Here is a 20,497-nt window from a genome sequence, read left to right as displayed (position 1 = left end):
TGTATAAATTTTCCAAATGAAACCATTTACACATTCAAGAACTATTATAAATTTTTTTTTTCCCGTTAATATATTCGTTAATAACAGTGGTATTTGTTGCTGACAGCAATATTTCTATTTTTTTTATTTTATTTTTTAACCTTTTTCCCTCTTCTTATTCTCTTTTTTTATAATAAATTATTAGTGGCAATTGCATTAACTATTCAACAAGATTTATATTTTTACTTGTGGGGTTGAAATATATAAAATTTAGGCTTCAAAGAGGGGAATTGCAAAGAGGGGGGAATTGCAAAGGGAGAAACTAAAAAAAAAAAAAAAAAAAGATATTATTTGTTTTATTATTTCTGCCTCGCACGCCCTGTCACCCTCATTCATTTTTGAGGACCGGAGGGGAAAAAAAGCACCCGCTGTTTTCAACCACGGTAAAGAAAAATATATTTTAAAATACTATTATACCGAGTATCCGACAGACTATACCCACGGACATTTGGCTTTTTGAACGAAAAACAATCAATCATTCAACGATATATGCTTTGTTTGTAACACTTGTATAGTAAAAAAGAAAAAAAAAAAAAAAAAGATAAATTTAATAGCCCAGGGAGTATACTTAGATGCAATTAAAGTTGACATTACAGCAATTACGTACTTACAGATTGTAATATCATTGAGTTTAGCATTTACATTTACATTCACATTCACATTCAATGGCACGGAAAAGAAGAATTGAAGTTGAAATAGAAGCTGAGCAAAACGATGCTAATAATAATGCCAAAAAAATTCAGAGATATGTGGACCATGTAAACCATATAAAATCTCTAGATTCAGCACAATATTTAAGATTAATAGTTAAGCCAATAACACAAACTCTTGAACAACCCTTATCGAGTTTAATTTCACCGTCCGCAAAGTTAGTGTTGGAAAAGCATATTCCTAGATTTATACCAATCTATTCCAAAATCAGAAAAATGAGAGAATATCTGCAAACGCCAGTAGATACCATAGGATGTTCCACACTGCCAATATATTTAAATTCAAGTATTTTACCATTTGTTAATAATACCAGTTCCGCGTATTCTATTGTCGATCCTACTAATGACGGTCCTAACACTGGGAAAATTAAAATTCCAAAACCAACTGATATAAGGTTGCAAATTTTAATAGCACTAATGTTATCATCACAAACGAAGGATGAAATGACGTGTAAAGCGATGACTCGGTTGATGGAATACTGTGTTGAAGAAGAATTAGATGCTGAGGCTGGTATTTCACTTAAATCATTGCAATTAATTCAAGAAGATGTATTAAATGAACTAATTTCATGCGTTGGCTTCCATTCTAGAAAGGCTAAATATATTAAAAAAACAATATCTATCATAACTAATGATAATACTAGTAATACGCTTGATTTGCCATATTTATACGATGAGCTAATTAGCTTGCCGGGAGTAGGCCCTAAAATGGCCAATTTATTTATACAAGCTGCATGGCAGTGGGATGAATGGGGGATTGGGGTGGACGTCCATGTGGACAGAATGACCAGAATGTTCAAATGGTTGCCAAATAGTAAGAATAATAAAAACCCAGAAGAAACAAGAATTTTTCTGCAAAATAATTTACCCCTGTCATTATGGAACGAAATTAACCCTGTTTTGGTTGGATTTGGTCAAACTGTTTGTATACCGAGACGTACTAAGTGTGATTTATGCTACTGTAACGACATATGTCCTGGTGTTATAAAAGGTGGGAAAATGGAGAATAGGCTTGGAAAATATTCTAGCATCGAAGAATGGGTTTCTAACGTGAAAGATCAGCTTCCCATTGTATTTGATAGAGATGGACAAGAGGAAAAAATTATGCAACTTTTTTCATTACCCGATGGCTCTACTATAAAAGAAGAAAATACTATAATCAAAAATGAAAAAGTTGTTGGTGTTGAGGACAGTGCTATTAAACAGGAAAATACTGAAGATGATCTTAATAACATAAAACTTGAAGAAGAAGAAGAAGAAAAAGAAAAAGAAGGAGCAGATGAAATTACAAAGGAAAATTCAATCAATGTTACACCTACTAAAAAAATTCCAAAAAAAAGGAAAATAGTTTCAAAATATTTTAAATGAGATATAGTTTTTTTTTTTTTTTTTTTTTTTTTTTTATCATGATGATTTTATTAGATTATTGCACTTGAAGTTAGTCCTAATATATAAATGCAGCGTAGTTGCTTGCTTCTTTATTAATATTATTTGTCCTGTTAATTGGCCGATGAACAAATAGGTGAGCTATACAAAAATAAAAATAAAAATAAAAAAAATATATATTATATGTATATGAAACTTAAAATTAAACACCAAATATACATATATAGATATAGATACATTATTAAAATAAAATACTCAAAAAAAATAAAAGGGAAGCCTCAGTTTTTTTTTTTTTTTTTTTTTTTTTTTTTTTTTTTTTTTTTGAAACATATATTTAAGTAATGACAATAATAATAATAATAATTCACAAATAGTTTGTTTCACTCCATTAACTTCTTAACTTTTTTTAAACTCTTATCTGCAAAAAACTTAACGTCTGGGTCTTGATCCTCGGTTAGTTCTTGTAATTTAGGAATTATGGTATTATCAATCAAATCTTTATATTTATCTTTATCAAGTCTTTCTACAATCATTGCATAAGATTTGGCGACATTGAATCTAATGTTTGGGACTGGATCCTGACTTAAATGATTAACAAATGGTAAAATCTTGTCTATTACAACCTCGTAATCGACAACAGGAACTAATCCAGTTAATGCATGCAATAGGGTTATACGATACACAAAATTTTCTAGCAATTGCGACTTCGATTTCAACAACCTGGAAATAATTTCATCTCTGGCCCAATCAGAACCAAAAATCTCCGTTAATTTAGTTAAATTTTCAACGGCAGCGTCCCTAATCGAATAAACCGAATCCCACAACCATGATAAACACAGATTACTTAAACGTTCTTGGAAAAATTGCACGCTCAACTGCTTTGCCAATAATGGTATATTTTTAATAATGGCCATTCTCACCCTCCAGTTAACATCTATAGCTAAATCTGTGATAGCAGGTAACAAATTTTCAGATAAAATATCGATACCAACCACATTATTAACCACCTCTAAGTTAGAAATGATGTTTAGCGTAACATCGGGACATTCATCTTTCAACATATTTAACAATATTGGGATCAAATGATCAATACATTCCTGTTTGGATAATAATTCTGCCATGTTAGTAATTTCAGAGGCTAAGGAAGTTCTAACAGTCTCGTTTTCATCCATACTCAAGGTTTGGATAGCCGGGAAAATCTTTTCCAAAACAATGGTTTTATCACTCTTAGATATTAATTTAGAATAGCCTGGTACCTGTTTGGCAATAGCTTTTCTTACATCGCTTTCGTTATCTTCGCACAAAGATAAAAAGGGTTGGGAAAATTGCTGGAGTAATTGTGGTTGTTCAACAAATTCCGTTGCTAATTGAATGAATCTATCGGCTGCCATATATCTAACCCTCCAAGCTTCATCAGTAATTAGTTGTATAGCAGAATGTAAGAGATCTGGTAGATGAGTGTAGTCCTTTTTGGTATTAAAAAATTTCAAAATGGAAATTAAAACATCAACAGCCAAAAACTTGACAGAATCCTGGTTGTCGGTTACAATCTTTTGAAACATATTTGAAATAAACTCCCAATCGTCTTCTGTAGACAAACGAATATTTTGTGTCAATAAATCGATTAAGGTGGGTAAATTTTTAGCAGCAGCTCTTCTAACCATTGGGGTGTCATCCAAAACTAGATTGTAGAACAACTGTAGCAAAACTTTTCTAAATTTATCATCTTTGACCCTAACAATGACAGATTTAAACAACCCGCAGGCGGAAACTTTAGAAGAAAACCACTCTGTAGTGGCCAAATGTTCAATCAATGGAACAAAATCATGGAAAATTTGTTCTTCTGATAGTTCTTGGGCTATGCTGTTTAAGGAGTCAACAGCTTTATCTCTAACAATAGTCTCTTCTGTAGCACTTAATATTTCTAGGGGAGGCAATAATACAGTGGCATATTTGGGACCACCAACATACGGAACAAATGAACCCAATTTTTCAGCTAATACAGCAAAAACTTCATCTTCATCATCTTGCGCAACTTCTGTTAAAAATGGAATCAATTCATCTCTTGTTCTTTCTGGTCCTAAAGCAATGGCTATGGTATCAACTTTTTTCATTGCCTCAACTCTATTGGCAATATCATCGTGCTTTAGTTCGTCCATTAATAGGGCTAGTGGATATAGGTCATCTTCTTTGGGTAAAGTTGGTGTAGCAGTAGCGGTATTGGTGGTAGCAGTGGATGGATTTGACATTGCGATACTCATTTAAGTGTATATGTATATATTAGTGTTTTGTGCCGAAATATGAAAATTTTATTAAAAAAATATTGTTCCTTTTTTAATTTTTTTTTTATTATTATGTTAGAAGTTTATTTTGATTTAATTTATTTTGATTTACCTTTTTTGTTCTTTTTTTTTTTATTTTTTGTTTGTTTGTTTGTTGATGAATAAGTTTATTAAATTTGTTATGTCTCTCCTTCTTTTTTGGGTTAAGCTGCTGAGAATATTAAAACATGACCTTTTTGTACGGGAGGGGGAAGAGAAATTGCTTTCTTTGTGAAAAAAAAAGAAAAAGAAAAAGAACAAAAAAGTTCAGGATTAAATAAATTGATAAGTTTTACTTACAAAATAATTTCTAAAGAAAAGAAGAAAGAAAATCTTTTTAAAATGTTAAAAGTAGATTTTTCGTTTATTTTTTGTAGGGAGAGAAAGAGAAAAGGGTAACTTTTTTTTTCTCTCTCTCTCTTTTGCGCCCTCTGTAAAACTAAAAAGGGGCAGAGAAAATAAAATAATCTTTTTTCCTTTCTTTCTTTCTTTTGTTTATGCCACCAAATTCATTCCTTTTATAATGTTCTTAATATTATTCTTGTCTAAGTGCAATGTATTCTTAGTCCATTCCAGACATAATTTTACTCTCTCTCTCACCCCTAAAAATAATCTAACACAAATTTTCAACTTTTATATCAACTGCAGATTTTTTACATGAGAAAGCATATTTTTATTATATTTTTCAAGGCAGCACACACATCCCCGTTGTTGTTCTCTCGGTCCGAATAAAATAACTTTCGCGCTTTTTAAATGTTCGGCCTATATGATAATCAATCACCAATTATTATAGATCAAATTATAGATACCAATTTATAAATTGTTTTTTTAAATAAATTTAAAGCCCTTGTTGTGTTAAATCCTAATCTCAATTTCCCCTTAGAAATCCTTTTTCTCATCATCACAATTAATATAGTAATACTTATAATCAACATTTTATTCTTTTTAAAAACTCCTAAAAATGTTATATCATTTCCATCGGCCCCTTTGTCTTGCAAAAAATGTGAACACAGCCTTGTTAAAATGTTATTATTACCATTAACACCGGTAAACTTCAAAATCTTTGAAATTTTGCTAGAGCAGAATTTAGTTAATGATAAATCATTACCATCGTATTTCGTCTGCTCGCCACTATTTTTATTCAGTTTGTGTTCTCTAATACTACTACTGCCATGATGTAAAGAATCTGTTCCTTTGTTTTTAGAAGTAATATTACTACCATTTTTTTCAAATTTTCCAAGTTTTTTTTTAATAATATTTTCATACTTAGTATTTGAAAATATTGAATAATGTTTCTTCATCACGTTATCATACAACTTTAGTGATCTAACTTTATGTAATCCGTTAATTTCCACTTCAAAAATGAAAAACTCAATTAACATGTAAAGTTTTTCCAATATATCATTTCTATTATTGTTATTTTCATTATCAGTGTCACTATTGAAGATGGCACCAATCTGTAATAATTTTGTTTCAATAAAATCTGAAATAACCAGGGAAAAAGCTCTCATTTCCTTAAAATTCGTGGAGCCATTCCTAGTACTATTACCCTTATCCTTAATATATTTAAAATAACTTTGAAAATATTTTAAATTCAAATCTAAATTCAAATCTGAAACAGTAATGGCCTTGGTTCCATCATTATCATTATTATTCTTGTTGTTGTTATAAACCTCGTTAACTTTATGATTTTGTAAATATTTGCCAATCTTATCATACAAGTTTGTATGTTCATCATCAAAATGCAAAGTTTCCATAGAATTCAATGTAATATACAATAATTCGTCCCATTTTTTATTGGTTTTGTTGTTTGTTGTTGCAATATTAGCGTCCAGTTTATTATGTTTATCAAACTCTTCTAAAACTTGAATAAAATCCCCCGTAATATATAACCTTTGACATTTGTTATAAGTTTCAACATCTGTTAAAATAGCTTCGTCCCCGATATCATTATGATTTGTGCTAGATGTTGACGGTGGTTTGTTAAATTCTTCACTAAAAAGTAAATTCTGTAAAGTTTGTGAACTGTTACTTATAACGTTGTTGGTCATATCAGTATTAATATTAATTTCCAGTAACCTTTTTTATTATTTTTGCTTTTTCAAACACAAATATAGTCAGTTAAAGATGTTATTTTATCATAAGCATTAATTATACCTCAAGAAAAAAAATGTTTTTTTTTTTTTTTTGTCTTACTCCTTCTTATCTGTCTATATCATTTTTTTTTTTTTTTTTAAAAAAAAGATAAAAAAAAAAAAAAAAAAAATGTCTGGGTAAATAATTTATATCCTATCAATAATAATAAACAAATAATTATTAATATATATATATATATATATATAAAGAGAAATGCAGCTATTCAAAAGAAATAAAATTAACATTAAAGTTCTAACCATTTATCATTAAATATCTCCTCGATATTTAATCTTTTGCTAACTGATCTATTTAAAATCTTATGAATCAAAGTAATACAATCAGCACTAACATTATTATTTGGTATTCTTAAAGAACCATCTAAAATCTCATCTATATTGTAAAAAGGATTTTCCTTAAATACAATGGTATATAGTAGCACCCCTAACGCCCAAATATCTTGTGGCTTACCCTCGTATGGTTCACCACTCAAAACTTCTGCCGCTGCATAGTCCATTGTGCCAACAAAGACATCGAATGGCCCACTCCTAACATAAGCTGCTGAACCAAAATCAATAATTTTAACAAACCCTTTATTGTCAACAATAACATTCTCATCTTTAATATCTCTGTGAACAATACCATGCGAATGCAAATGTCTAACACCAGAAACAATTTGCTTAAATAACAACTTGGCCTCGTGTTCTGACATGTCTGTTTTCAGTTCGATCAAATCAAATAAATCAATAGATCCAGTTTCGCCATGTATTGGGGTTTCTATATAATAAAAATCATCATCTTCAAAAAAATCCAACAAATACATTATGTTCTCATGTGGTGTCTTATTTAACGTAGCCATAATTTGTATCTCACTAGGAATGGTACCCAAAGTTCTATCCCTAACCCAAGTGTCTACTAAAATACGCTCTTTAATGATCCTTTTCACAACAACAATGTACTTCAATTTCTTATGCATACACAAATCAACTTTACCGTATGCACCTTCTCCCATCTTTTGTAACACTATAAAATCAGTAAATTTCTTCTTATGTTTCAGAGCACCCAACTTAAAATGCGTGGTTCCAGTATCATATAAATTCTCATATGTACTTGAATCACCATTACTTTCCGGCACCAAGGAAATTTTTGAAATATCCCTGCTCTGTATCCTAGATGTAACATTCATAATATAGTCGTCATCAAACTTAAAATTGGAATCTTTAACAAAATTAGTCTTACTTTGTGAATACTTTTTAGCTAATTGGTCAGGTGTTTCTTCTCCACCAGTATGTGTTTGCGATTTACAAAGCAAGTTTCTGTCACCGCCAGCTTTTTTGGTGGCAACCCTACAACCATTAGAATCGCCCTCCTCGTCAGAATGTTGCAATAATAAATTACTAGTACTAGCGGCTTTAGGATTGGCAGAATCAGGTAGCGAGATAGCAGATGATGCAGATGATAGAGATAATAAAGCTGGCTGCTTAAATTTGGATGTTGGTTTCTTGCTCTTCTCCTTCTTATCCAAATCGTTCAACAAAGCATCTAACTCATCCAACTTTAGATGTTGCTTATCAGTTTTCTTAAAATCTTTGACATTAATGTTATCGGTATTTCTTTTCGAGGAACTGGCAGAACTACCTCTGCTTCCTATCGTTTTAATGTCTTCGTCCTTTAAAATACTCAATTGAGAGGGCAATGTATTGTAGTTTTTCAAAACCACGTCCCTTGAATGAGTTATCCATAATACAAAGTATTTGGCATTTATAACACGCAATTGAATATCAACTTTAATAATTGACCCATCTCTATGCACAGCGTCTAAACCAATACTGCTATAGAAATCTTCTGGGTGCCCATTGAATTCAGCCTGTATCTTACGGAAAAAGTGCTCCGTCAAAACTAAATTCTTATTATTGTTGTTATTTGTATCATATTTAGGATAATAAGTCTTAATATATTCAATCAACTTGGGGAAAACGGGTATAATTTCAACTATTGATTTCCCTACCAAGTCTCTTGCATGAATACCGAATAGATTCTTACTAATAGATTTATTAAAGCTAATTAAAGTATAATTAATGGAATCTACAACAAAGACACCTGCAATGTACGGCAAGGTGTGTATTTTTAATTTCAGTTCATCTTGTAAAATAAAACAAGTGGCTGCGCATGGAATATTATATGATAAATGGTTTAGAGTGAAATAACGAATGTCGTTGATTGTATTCGCTATTTTAATACTGATGGGTTCATTGGCGACAACATAAGTATTATTGTCAGTAATCCCACCGCCTTCATTATTTCTAAGATCATCGATAAGTTTTGAAATGGAATGGCTAATCTGACTTATCTTGGTAATCTCGCCAATAAACTTAACAGACTTTTTAATATCCTTCTCATTCGTCTCTGGTACCTGTGCTTGCTCTGCTATTTTATCTTTGAACCTTAATGCTTCCCCACCAACAACACTGGTAACGGAAAAATCATCCATGCTAATCATGAGATCAAAGTAATCACACGGAACCCGTTGAAACACGCACACAATCAAATTGTTTTTCCTTTTGGCCCATAATGAGGTCCAAATAATAGAACTAGTGCTATTACCACCGTTCGGTTGATTAGTTCCCACAATTTCTCCTGTGAAAACCTGTTCTTCACCCTCGGTAGACAAAAGCTTATTCAACACAAAATTCCTACTGTCTTTATGAATTAAATCTAATAATGTTAAAGCACGCAATGCCAATTTTGAAACACCAAACGTTAAACACGCCAAATCATTCGCAGATTTAAATTCCCATGGATGCTCATCGGTACAGGTAAAAATGGCTTGAGGAGTAGAATTTTTCCCAGAGGTAAATGTGTGGAAAACACGTTGTGTGTCCATATAAGGGGAGCTGCGTTTTTCAGCACTAATAGCCGCTGCTTCTAAACCATTTTCCATCTCTAAAATCTTATTCTCTTCTTCAACATACTCACTATAACTTTCAAAAAACGGCTGTGCTAGACTATTTAATAGATTTTTCTTTAAAATCTCCGTGTGCTTTGCCGTGTAACCAGAGTCATTATCAGCAACACTTAATTTGTTGATATTCAATAAGGACATCATATGTAGACTAGACACTTTATCTGAGTCTTCTTTGTTATTTGATAAAGTTTCGTTCAATAAACTCAACAAACTCTCTAAACCCACTTTTTTAGCTTTTAAAAATTCAGCACTATCAACAGATTCTTTGTTTTGGTAAAAATCCTTACCATTAAGCGCACCATTAGGAGTGCTTTCCACATCACTACTTTCATTGCTTAAACAAACATCATGATCTATAGTGTTGTTATTGCCATCGGTATTATTATATTGATACGGTGAGGGCAAAACACTATCTCTGGAATTTTTCCTACTTGAAGCATACGGCGCCTGTGGTTGGTGAAAACTCGAATCTTCTAGCGCATCTTCATTGTCACTAGTCTCATTGTTATTGCCCTTGAGTTCTTGGTTTTCTAACAAATTATCTAAATTTCGATTAAAATTACTGTAGTTTTTTTTAGTGTGTAGTGAAAAATCAGATACTGATCTTCTTGTTAGAGATGGGGGGTTTAAAGATGCGTTGCTGTTTGTATTGGTGCTATTAGCAGTACCAGACTGGAAAAATGCATTTAAAGCGGCTGAGGATGCAGTTCTTAACGAATTTGGCTGGGCATTTAACTTTGGCTTTTTGGCAAAAAAGTCTCTTTTAGAATCCTTGGGACCAGTGATCGTTTTCGCGTCATAGGAATTATCATCAACATCACTACCACTAGTAATAGAGTTTTCTCTGGTTGTGGGAATTAAATTTATTATTTTCTGATCTCTATTTACTTTCTCCCTACCTTCTTGTTCCAATGAGCTAGATAGGTGTGGTTCCCACGGTTGAGGATCTTTAATTAAAGAAGGGTTTCTAATCATAATTTCTAAAGTTCTTTTTAAGATATTTAATCTGACCGATAAAGAATTTGGAGACAATGGATTGTAAGAATATGCATGAGTCGATTGAGTCGGAAACTTAATTAATTCATCTATATTCAAATCATCTGCTTTACTATTTTCTTTTTCCGTTGTAGCGTTGATAGTTGTGGTGGCAGCAGTCGTGGCAATCTTGGTGGTGATGGTATTATTGCTGCCAGTACTTTGAATTTTAGGTAAAACTTTTGAGTTAAATTGTAAAGTATTATCATGTTCTTCATTATCAGAATTGTTTTCCTGTTCATTGAAATCATCAACATCATCATTCGAATTAACAAGGCTTTTTACAGAATCTTTTGGATTTTTTTCGAATGGATCGGTACTTGGCTCTTTTTTTTTCTTGTTGTTCTCAGCTGACGCCAAAGATAAAGTGGAAGAGGCGTTGCTTTTTGATAACATCTCTTGCAGATTGTGATAGTCCGCTTTAGAGGCTCCAACGAACGGCATAGCTACTTATAAGTTTTGGATGAATTTTTTTTTTGTCTCTTTGAAAAAAAAAAGAAAAAAAAAAAAAAATGATATATTTTTGATAATAGGTTTTTATATTATGATAATATTAAAAGTCAAATATATATATATATATATATGATTTTTTTTTTTATTTTCTTTATTATTATATATATTTATTTCCTATTTTTCCTCCCGCTTTTTTTTTTTTTTTTTTTTTTTCTTTTTTTTTTCTTTTTCTCTCTCCTTTTTCTTTTTCTTTTTCTTTTTATTTCTTTTTCCTTTTATTTTTTTTTTACTTTCTTATATATGATTTGTTGGTTATCTTTTGTCGGAAAAAGAAATAATAAATAAATAAATTGCAAGTTAAAAAGAGCAAAATGTCCTTTCTTCTCCGAGTCGGATTATTTTAATTTTCATATATTAATGTGCAGAGCATGGATTGTAGTAGAAAAAATGTCTAATTTGTAAATATAATCTCTTTCTTTACTACTACGTGATTTTATAATTTATATATTTATTAGCACGCACATCGTTAAAGAGAACTAAATAGAAGCGTTTAACAAGGTTAATAAATTTAATCAAGATTATCATTGTTATTATTGGCAAGTATATGAACAAAATAATAGCACAAGTACATACAATGCAAACAAACTAATAATATCTTCTTTCTCTCATCCATTTTAAACCCCACGCCTCCCTTCTTCCATTGCCCCTTTTTTTATTTTTATTTTTATTTTTATTTTTATTTTTCTATCTTTTTGCCGCCCTTCTCTCTCTCTCTCTTTCCTCTCCACACATATCCGGCATCTGCACTATACGATAAATATATATATATATATATATATATACATATATATTTTTTGAAATATTGCACTAAAAATCTATCATCATAATCATATATATTTAGACAAGTGACACAAAATGAAAATAATAATAAAACCTTTGTGAAATTCACTCAACTTATCAATTAAAAACATGTTCTTCAAATACTAATCTTCAGTATATATATTTGTGTTAGGTATATCAACTCATATAAAAATACTTCAATATATATAATCAGTTAATAATCATAACAAACATACCAAGGTCGTCTCTTCCCCTAAAGAAAAAAAAAAATGTCGTTCAAAATTAAAAAAGATAAAAGTTTAAAAACAGCCAATAGTAGCCCAAGTAATATAGATGAACACATACATATAAAAGATAGCGGGAAAATACTCAAATTACTGCTGGATAATGTAATTATTTATGTAACTGATGAAGTCTATATATCTTTCAAGAATTTACCACGTGACCTTTTTATTGAATCCACCTATTTATATCCATTTATAGTATGTTAAATCAACTTTACTGTATATGTCTGTATATATATTCCAATGTACTAACGGTATCTTTTTTTTTTCTTTTTTTAAAAAAAAAAAAAAAATTGCAAGCTTTAGGGTATTTTCCATTTCATTGTAACACCTATCTATTGGACATATGTCTTCCCATTGATTTTCCCATATTTTATGCTAACAACGGTAATTGGGCTGATTTATTACTTTACGATTTTTCCTATTATATTGGCAAATTCTGTTCTGACTTTGGGTATCTTTGGTTTTGTATTGTCACACATTCAATTGGTTCTTGAAACTAATTCTATTTCATTACTAATTGCAAGATATTTAATGTTTCCTACCGCTTCAAGTCAATTATTTGATAAAGTTTTGGAGAAAAATGGACAAAGTAGTTTTTTAATCGAATGTAAAAAAAAATTTTTACAGCAGGATATAAACAAAATTAAGCAAAGTTCCTCAACTACAAAACGAAGCAAATTTGTTCAAATGGAAATTTATTGGATTAACTATCTACCATTTAAAATATTATTCCTGTTTTATCACATAATAAGAAGTATTTTACCAATTGTTATATCACTGATTCCAGTCATCGGCCCGATAACTGTAACGGTGTTGTGTTCGCCAGCTATTGGGAAACATCTACTAAAAAGATATTTTCAGTTACTTAATATGAATAAAAGACAAATAGAAAAAGTATCACATAGACATTGGGGTCAATTTGTTTCATTTGGATTAGTTGCTGGATCATTACAAATGCTACCTTATGTATCTTTATTATTTGAATTTACAAATCTAACTAGTGCTGCTTTATGGGCTAATGATGTTATAAATAAAAAAATTAAAAATTTCCATGACTAGTCGCGTCAGATGTAAGTTGATTATTATTATTATTATTATTAGTGGTAGTAGTGGTAGTACTACCACTACTAATATCTTAGTAATGCAACACTGTCAACACAGCCAAACCCTGCAGCCACACCACCTTCATTGGAACTGCTAAATTTAGATCTCAATAGCCATCCAGAATACTCATTATACAATATTCTATCGTTGTCAAACAAAACAACACCAAATATGCCCAATTCACTTAAAATCGATTCTCTATATAATTTATTGTCACGTAAAATTACATTCTTTTCGGTTGGTTCGGGATTAATGAGTTCCATTAAAATATAAGCATTCCATTCTGACTTATTCATACTGTTTAAAAATTTGGGAATATCCTCTTTATAAATATTATTGCCACCACCTTCCCTTTGTGGTTTTAAAACATAATTTTCTGGTGATTCAAAAGCTAATTTCCTAGCCAATTGTCCCAACTCTGAATCATCTAGTGGATAAATTTTAACGAATGTTGGTGTTATTTTTTTAATCTTTTCTGTATCGATAAATTTAGATAATGTCTCATGTTCAGTTAACAACTGTTGAATTTTTTTCGTTCCAGATAACTGTGTCTTTAAACTTGGCGCTTTAATGGCCAAACTAGTTTCCAAAAAAAGTCTATTTTCCCAATCTTGTTCAGATTTGAAATCCTGAGGAGAATATCCTGATCTAAAGTAAACAACAGAAATTTCTTCATTTGTGGGTTTATAAATTAATTTTCCTCCCAAATCATTTTTTGCTGTCAATTTGTGAATCTCATGAATAGTCATTCTAATTGACTTAATACTATGTTTTTCCCATAGATTATATTCGAGAATCCGTTGGTCAAAAACATTTCTTTCTCCATCTTGAACAATAAATGCTACAACTGTCTGTCCATTTAGTGGCTGGTTTTGTTTTTCATAAGCCCTAACCCCTTGAGACAATCCATCAGCTAATAACTTGCTAGATTCGCTAATCGGAATTTCACAGCCTTCAAAATTGCTACCGTATAATTCATGCTTGTATAAATAGCTGTGTAAGTGGCTTACTTTAGAAGATAAACCGCCAAATGAAACACTTACAGTATTGAATTCAACCTGTTTAATTTGTTGTTGTTCCCCTTTATCAAGCAAAAAATCGTTTCTGAAAATCCCCAATTCTAATTTTTGGATAATTCCGATTTTCTTAGCCTTCAAATACATGTCCCATAACCTACCAGTAAACGTAAGATCGTATCTACTTAGTTTTTCAGTTTCAATTTCTAACCATTCTGTGTCTTGAATTACTTTAACATATAATTCATTGTATATTGTTTGAACGGAAACAGCCTCCTTAAAGGCAGATAATGGAATTATTGTTGGATATATAGTTATTGGGGCCACAGTCGCACTATTGGGTGAGCTTTGAAAGGCAGGTGGATACATTAATAATCCATTACATAAACACCATTGATTAATAGTGGGTAATAATTTTTGGGTTATTTCATCATCAGATAAAACCGGATAAGACATTATTTTTTATTAAGTTTTATATTGTTGTTTTTCAGGTAATTGTGTACACACATATAATTTTTTTTTTTTTCCAACAGTTAAGATATTAATCAAACAACTTTTAAAATGTAGGAGAATATAAAGTTGTCTTTTTGCTAAATATAAGTTAAAAAAAAAAAGAAAGCAAAAATTTGTCATTTACTCGCTACTTTTTAATTTTCTCAACTTTTATATGCTTGTTGATTGCTTACTAATAATAAAACAAAAAGGACATTTAAAAATCAAAGATAAAAAAAAAAAAACTGTGGTGATATTTTTTATTTAGAAAAAAGGAAAAAATAATTATAAAATGTACATAAATCTTAAGACGGTCCATAAAGTTAAAGTAAAGCTAAATTTGTCCGATTCATAAAAAACCCCGAGTGATATAGCAGTAATAAATGATAATAATAATGAAATTTTACAGATATACATAAATATATACATATATATAATATAATATATATATATATTTTTTTTTTTTAAAGAACATTTATTATATAAAAATGGCGGAAACAAACATAATCGAGTATGAAAAAAAAATACCAGGTAAACAAATAAAAAAAAAAAAAAAAAAAAAAAAAAATAAAGCAAAAAAATAAAAAATATAATCTCCCAAAAGTACATTATCAACAATTATATCTTAAATAGCAACGAAAAATATCAGTTAAAAAGTGAATTAAATCATGTTATAGGGAAGTTAGCTGTTGTTGTTGTTGTTGTTCTCCTTGCTGTTTTTGCTGTTCTACTTGTTGTTGTTTTTGAAAATTTCTCCAATAATTAAAGTCCCAAACATTCAATGATGAATGTTCACCCTTAGAAATCGTATCAGGACTTGCATATGGATCAAACGTAGAGGTTTCACCTCCACTACTGCCGTGGTTATTTCCATTTCCACTTCCACCACTGCTGAACGCATCTTCTGGTGAATCAAATTTAATCCTTTTAGAATCAATCATAACCGATGAAGATTCCGTACTAGATGGACTTATTTCTTGGCTGGCGCTCAAGGAACCATTAACATTATTCGTCCCAAAAGCACCACTCTTTATTTCACTAAATTTTCTCTTCACACCCGTTGATGCACTAAATATACCAGTGGTACCACCTTCATTTTTAACGCTAACACCACCTTGTGAATTATTAGCGGTAATGTTGGTACCAGCTTTAACGTTACTTAAAGTATTATAAACACTTGATATTGAGTCCAAGTTTTGAAATAAAGCACCAATTTCATTTTGTTTCAATTCAAAAGGAGTTTTACAGCCAGGACTAGTTATTAAATCTAACTTATTTTTGCTCTCTATAATTAATTTCTTGCGGTCCTTAATAACAGCGGTAATTGGTTCTTGATCTCTACTTTTCAAAACAGCCTTGGTTAATTTCTTTCTGCCAGTCCCGTTAATAAAATCAACAATATGTGGGGCAATTGGAATAATAGAAGCTTGTGGCTCATCAACACCCAAACAGTCGGCTAGTGTATCTAAAAATATATCTATGTTAGCGTTACAATAAACCTCTTGTCTCTTCTTATATCTGCCTAAAACATCTTTCTTCTTAAGCATCAACAATTTCAATTTTGTTTCATCTTCTTTAAATGGATTGTTAGCCGCCGTAGAGTTAGTACTAGCAAAGGCCGCAGATGTCATGGTTGTGTTCACTGATGGAGAGCGATGATTATCCAATCCGGCAGATGGAGACATGATATTATTCAACTGCTTCATGGCTGGAGAAGCACCAGGTATCGCAGGGGTAGCCACTCTATTAGTATTGTTACTATAATTGGGTGTCGCTGCCGCAACAGATGGAGATATGGGGATTGTTCTTCCTTGTGAAGGCTTCCTTGGGGCAGCACTGTTATTACTGCCGGTACCCGTACCATTACTAACGCTGCTAACACTGGTATTCCTTCTTTTTGTTCCTGTCGCTTGTTGTCTTCTACCTTGCGCAGCAGGTGAAGCTCTGTTTACAGCTTCAGGGGTAGTAATACTGGAATTAGGATCAGCAACCGATCCATTAGACCCGTTAGCAACGTTGTTATTGGTAGTAAGACCAACAGGCACACTCGTAGCACCAGTTTGTTGTGCAATTCCTTGTTGTTGTTGTTGTTGTTGTTGTTGTTGCCTAGAGCCCATAACCTGCTGATATCTTCTTAATAATTGTTCCCTAATGAATTCATAATATTTTTGGTAACGGAAAATAACCTTATCAACAACTTCAGGCTGTACAATATAAATGTCTTTTGAAGCATGTTCTATAATTTCTTTAGTTAAAAGCCTGATTTGTAACAATTGACGTAAGTTTTCTTCACTTTTCGTAATCATATAAAAGGTAGGAATAAAATTATCAACTGTGTTAAATAATTGCTGACTAGATACTAACTTAGTTTTAATAGCTTTCTTTTGTTCATCAGATAATCTTGAGCTTAGGTTAGATAGACGTAATGGTGCCCTACTAACTTCAGTAGATACTCTTTTTAAAACTTGTAAATCTTGTTCAGTTGGTCTTGGTAACGATATTGGAGGTCTTGATTGTTGTTGTGTGGGTTGCGGTTGTTTTTGTGAGTTATTACCAACAGATGATAAAGTCGAAGACATATTAGCACTACTATTGTTGTTATTAGCAGTAGAGCCCCTAACCTGTTGGTTTGGTCCCGTGGAGGAAGCAGCAACGTTGTTACTATTGTACGCCCTAACATTAGACGGTTGTGGAACAGTAGCGGTGTTGTTATTATTGTTAGTGGTGCTGCCATTAGAAAATTGGCTCATTACTGGCATTCTTTTAGTACCAATATTATTATTCGCGTTGTTGTTTATGTTGTTCATTGCGGTAATGGTAGCAGGAATTGGTTGCTGTTCGGCAACTTTATTAATACTGTTCCCTTGAGCATTCATTAAATTACGGTTGTTAATCTTGGTATTAATATCATTTTTCAGATTATTGTTCACAGTAGCACCAATAGCACTATTAGAAGCAGTAGTTGTAGTGTTATTGGCAGCATTATTGGTAGTGTTTTGCATCTGTGATGCTCTCATGCTCTGTAATTTCTTAATTGCAACTTGGTTAATATATTTTTTAATATAAAATGCCTTTTGTTGGGCAGTTAAAACTGCAGGCAACTTTTGCACCCTTTGCAATTCTTCAATTAGCCTCTTACCATTTTCATATAACGCCCTTTGTTCCGCTGGTGTAAATATTTGTGTTATTCTATTTAAAACATCTACATTTTGTTGTTGTTGTTGTTGTTGTCTTTGCTGACGTTGTTGTTGTTGTTGTTGTTGTTGTTGCTGCTGCTGCTGCTGCTGCTGCTGTTGTTGTTGTTGTAACTGTTGTTGTTGAACAGTAGCAGCAGTCCTAGATTGTAAATTAATGTTGTTGTTAGCATTTAAGTTATTATTAATATTTATGTTGCCCACTCTATTCCCGTTGGCACTAGCAGCCTGTGCAGCAGCCGCAGCTTTGTTAATATTGGATTCCTGCAATTTTGACTTAACTAATAGCTGTTGGTGAACATGATAAACTTTTTTAGCAATTTGAATATCATTATTGCTCAATCTTTTTCTTTGAGCTAACTCGGTAATCTGCTGCCAAGTATTAACATTGGCTGGTAGGTTGGGAATTCGACTTAATAATTCTCTGGGAATAGGGGCAACTTTAATTTCATTAATCAATTGTTGTTGTGGTGTCAATTGAACTCTATCACCGTTGTTACTAACAGAAGCATTATTGTTAGTATTACTGGTGGTATTGCTAGCACCAACATCAGAACTATTGTTGCTATTTCTGTACTGCTGGGCAACTTGTTGTCTAGCCTGTGCTTGCTGATTCAAGAACATCTGTTGGTTCATATTCATAGAATAAGGGTTAATACCATTTGACGTGTTATTCATATCAATACTACTGTTGTTAACATGAAGGTGAGCACTGTTGTTGGTATTAATCCCATTGGTGCTGTTGTTGATCCGATTGTTATTGTTGTTATTTTTACCTTTTTTATTGTTGGCAGCATTAGCCTTGGCGGCTGCAGTCGCCATAGATCTTTTCCTTGCATTATCAGTGGCAACAATTCTCTTTTGCATACTATCTAGGTAATTCTCTTTAGAAGAACTACTGGCATATAAACTACTTTCAAATTGTTCGGCTGTTCTTTTCAATTTTTCCAAATCAAAATTTTGATTACCGTTATTCTTACTAAACTGAGCTAAAAGTTGAGCCAACTCATTTACGTACCTGGCACGTTCTTGGTTAGAGATAGTTGATCTCCAATCGTCGCTATTCATGGTTTTAAAGTTACCTGTTAACTTTATAGCTTTTTAAGCCTCTTTTCCTTTCCTTTTTTTTTTTTTTTTTTTTTTTGATTTAACTGTATTCAGTATAGTTTATTTTCTTTTTTTTTTTTCCCTTTTTCAGTGGTTGTTCTTTGGCGCTTTCCACTTTTAAACAAGAAATGGTGTACCGTTAAGTGTCTTGTTTTTATTTCTGTTCCTGTTGAGACAAAGTACCTACCTTTTAGTAATGAGATTTAAGAATATGGTGCTGAACTTGGGGAGGTGGGGGGGAGTTTAAAAAAAAAAAAAAAAAAAAAAAGTTCTATAGTTAGGCTATAAATTAACCTTTATAACTTGAAGTGAAAAAAAAAAAAAAGAAAGGTATGTTAATGATTTTAAAAGGTTAAAGGAAACAACTGTAGTTAATAAAGGAGAAGATAACAAACAAGTAAAAAAAAAAAAACGTGTGTTTATGGAGGTTTCTTCTCAAAAATGAAAAAAAAATAAGACAAAAAAAATTTGCCCTTACTTTATCTTTTTTATCTTTTTATTGTTTCTCAGGGGATTTCTAAGCTTTTTTTTTACCCCAGTGTTTTACGTTTCTTTTTCAAAATTAAAAATTAAAAATTAAAAAAAAAAAAAAAAAAAAAAAAAGCAAAAAATCAAAATGGTATGCTTTTTTCTTTCTTTTTTTTTTTTTCAATCATTTATTTAGTCTGAAAAATATTAAGGAGATAACTAAGACGCCTTCAACAGGAAGATTTCCAGCTCCAAGCTAAAGCATATTTCTTGAAATTCATCAACCTTTTTTTCCAATGTACAAAGAGAAATTAATCACTTCTATATAATTTTGTTAGTACAAGTTTACAAGTTTTTAGGGTTGTTTATTTTTGAATACCTATTATTGGTTTTATAGAAAATAAGTTCAAACCAATCAAAAAGTTAATTTTTAAAATTTAAAAATAAACAGTTATAATGTAGAAACTCCTCATCTTCCCTCGTTCTTGGATGTAACAAAATCTTTCGTGTAAAGTGACTTTGAATTCGCTCAATAATTATGTAATAAAAACAAAAAAAAAAAAAAAAAAAAAAAAAAAAATAACGTCTAACGTCTAATGCTTGCTGTTATACTACGTTACCGTAATAACGACCAATTAAATATACAGAAAAGAAGGAGAGGGAAAAAGGGAATATTACTAGTTAAAAAAAAAAAAAAAAAAAAAAATACGCGGCTGAACTTATTCTAAATGCTTTTTTTTCAAAAAAAAAAACAAAAAAAAAACGACATATAAAATAAAAACAGTGCCTTATTAATAAATGCAAGTAAATATTTAAAACTAAACTATGATATTTTTACACATTTTTCTTTATCTATACAAGTGACAAGTTCACAATAGTGAAAGCAATTTAAGCCCATTAAAAGACAAGTGAAATTAATGAGTAGAAATCAGACAAAACACCAAAAA

General features: G+C 31.1%; 7 protein-coding genes across 7 annotated transcripts; 2 read left to right on the top strand and 5 right to left on the bottom strand.

Moving 5' to 3' along the window:
- Window positions 1-704: 704 nt before the first annotated feature.
- Window positions 705-2,117, top strand: SCDLUD_000489 (endonuclease III domain-containing protein; the record flags this gene model as incomplete). The annotated part of the gene is made up of 1 exon (XM_046078486.1): window positions 705-2,117. The coding sequence occupies one exon, from the start codon at window positions 705-707 to the stop codon at window positions 2,115-2,117; it is 1,413 nt and encodes a 470-aa protein (XP_045936822.1).
- Window positions 2,118-2,515: 398 nt separating this feature from the next.
- TPD3 (protein phosphatase 2A structural subunit TPD3) lies at window positions 2,516-4,384 on the bottom strand (the record flags this gene model as incomplete). The annotated part of the gene is made up of 1 exon (XM_046078487.1): window positions 2,516-4,384. One exon carries the CDS (start codon window positions 4,382-4,384, stop codon window positions 2,516-2,518), a length of 1,869 nt encoding a protein of 622 aa, XP_045936821.1.
- An 866-nt stretch (window positions 4,385-5,250) lies between these two features.
- Window positions 5,251-6,507, bottom strand: SCDLUD_000487 (uncharacterized protein; the record flags this gene model as incomplete). Its single annotated transcript, XM_046076704.1, has 1 exon — window positions 5,251-6,507. The coding sequence occupies one exon, from the start codon at window positions 6,505-6,507 to the stop codon at window positions 5,251-5,253; it is 1,257 nt and encodes a 418-aa protein (XP_045936820.1).
- Window positions 6,508-6,836: 329 nt separating this feature from the next.
- SCDLUD_000486 (serine/threonine protein kinase PSK1) lies at window positions 6,837-10,985 on the bottom strand (the record flags this gene model as incomplete). The annotated part of the gene is made up of 1 exon (XM_046078488.1): window positions 6,837-10,985. The coding sequence occupies one exon, from the start codon at window positions 10,983-10,985 to the stop codon at window positions 6,837-6,839; it is 4,149 nt and encodes a 1,382-aa protein (XP_045936819.1).
- A 1,556-nt stretch (window positions 10,986-12,541) lies between these two features.
- Window positions 12,542-13,228, top strand: SCDLUD_000485 (uncharacterized protein; the record flags this gene model as incomplete). The annotated part of the gene is made up of 1 exon (XM_046081421.1): window positions 12,542-13,228. One exon carries the CDS (start codon window positions 12,542-12,544, stop codon window positions 13,226-13,228), a length of 687 nt encoding a protein of 228 aa, XP_045936818.1.
- Window positions 13,229-13,296: 68 nt separating this feature from the next.
- Window positions 13,297-14,745, bottom strand: GSH2 (glutathione synthase; the record flags this gene model as incomplete). The annotated part of the gene is made up of 1 exon (XM_046078489.1): window positions 13,297-14,745. The coding sequence occupies one exon, from the start codon at window positions 14,743-14,745 to the stop codon at window positions 13,297-13,299; it is 1,449 nt and encodes a 482-aa protein (XP_045936817.1).
- Window positions 14,746-15,452: 707 nt separating this feature from the next.
- Window positions 15,453-19,043, bottom strand: GAL11 (Gal11p; the record flags this gene model as incomplete). The annotated part of the gene is made up of 1 exon (XM_046078490.1): window positions 15,453-19,043. The coding sequence occupies one exon, from the start codon at window positions 19,041-19,043 to the stop codon at window positions 15,453-15,455; it is 3,591 nt and encodes a 1,196-aa protein (XP_045936816.1).
- Between the last annotated feature and the right edge of the window lie 1,454 nt (window positions 19,044-20,497).

Source organism: Saccharomycodes ludwigii, chromosome I, assembly GCF_020623625.1.
Source record: "Saccharomycodes ludwigii strain NBRC 1722 chromosome I, whole genome shotgun sequence".
Classification (NCBI taxonomy): Eukaryota; Fungi; Ascomycota; class Saccharomycetes; order Saccharomycodales; family Saccharomycodaceae; genus Saccharomycodes; species Saccharomycodes ludwigii.
Note: the sequence above shows the minus strand (reverse complement) of the source record. Positions and strands in the feature narration are given on the sequence as shown.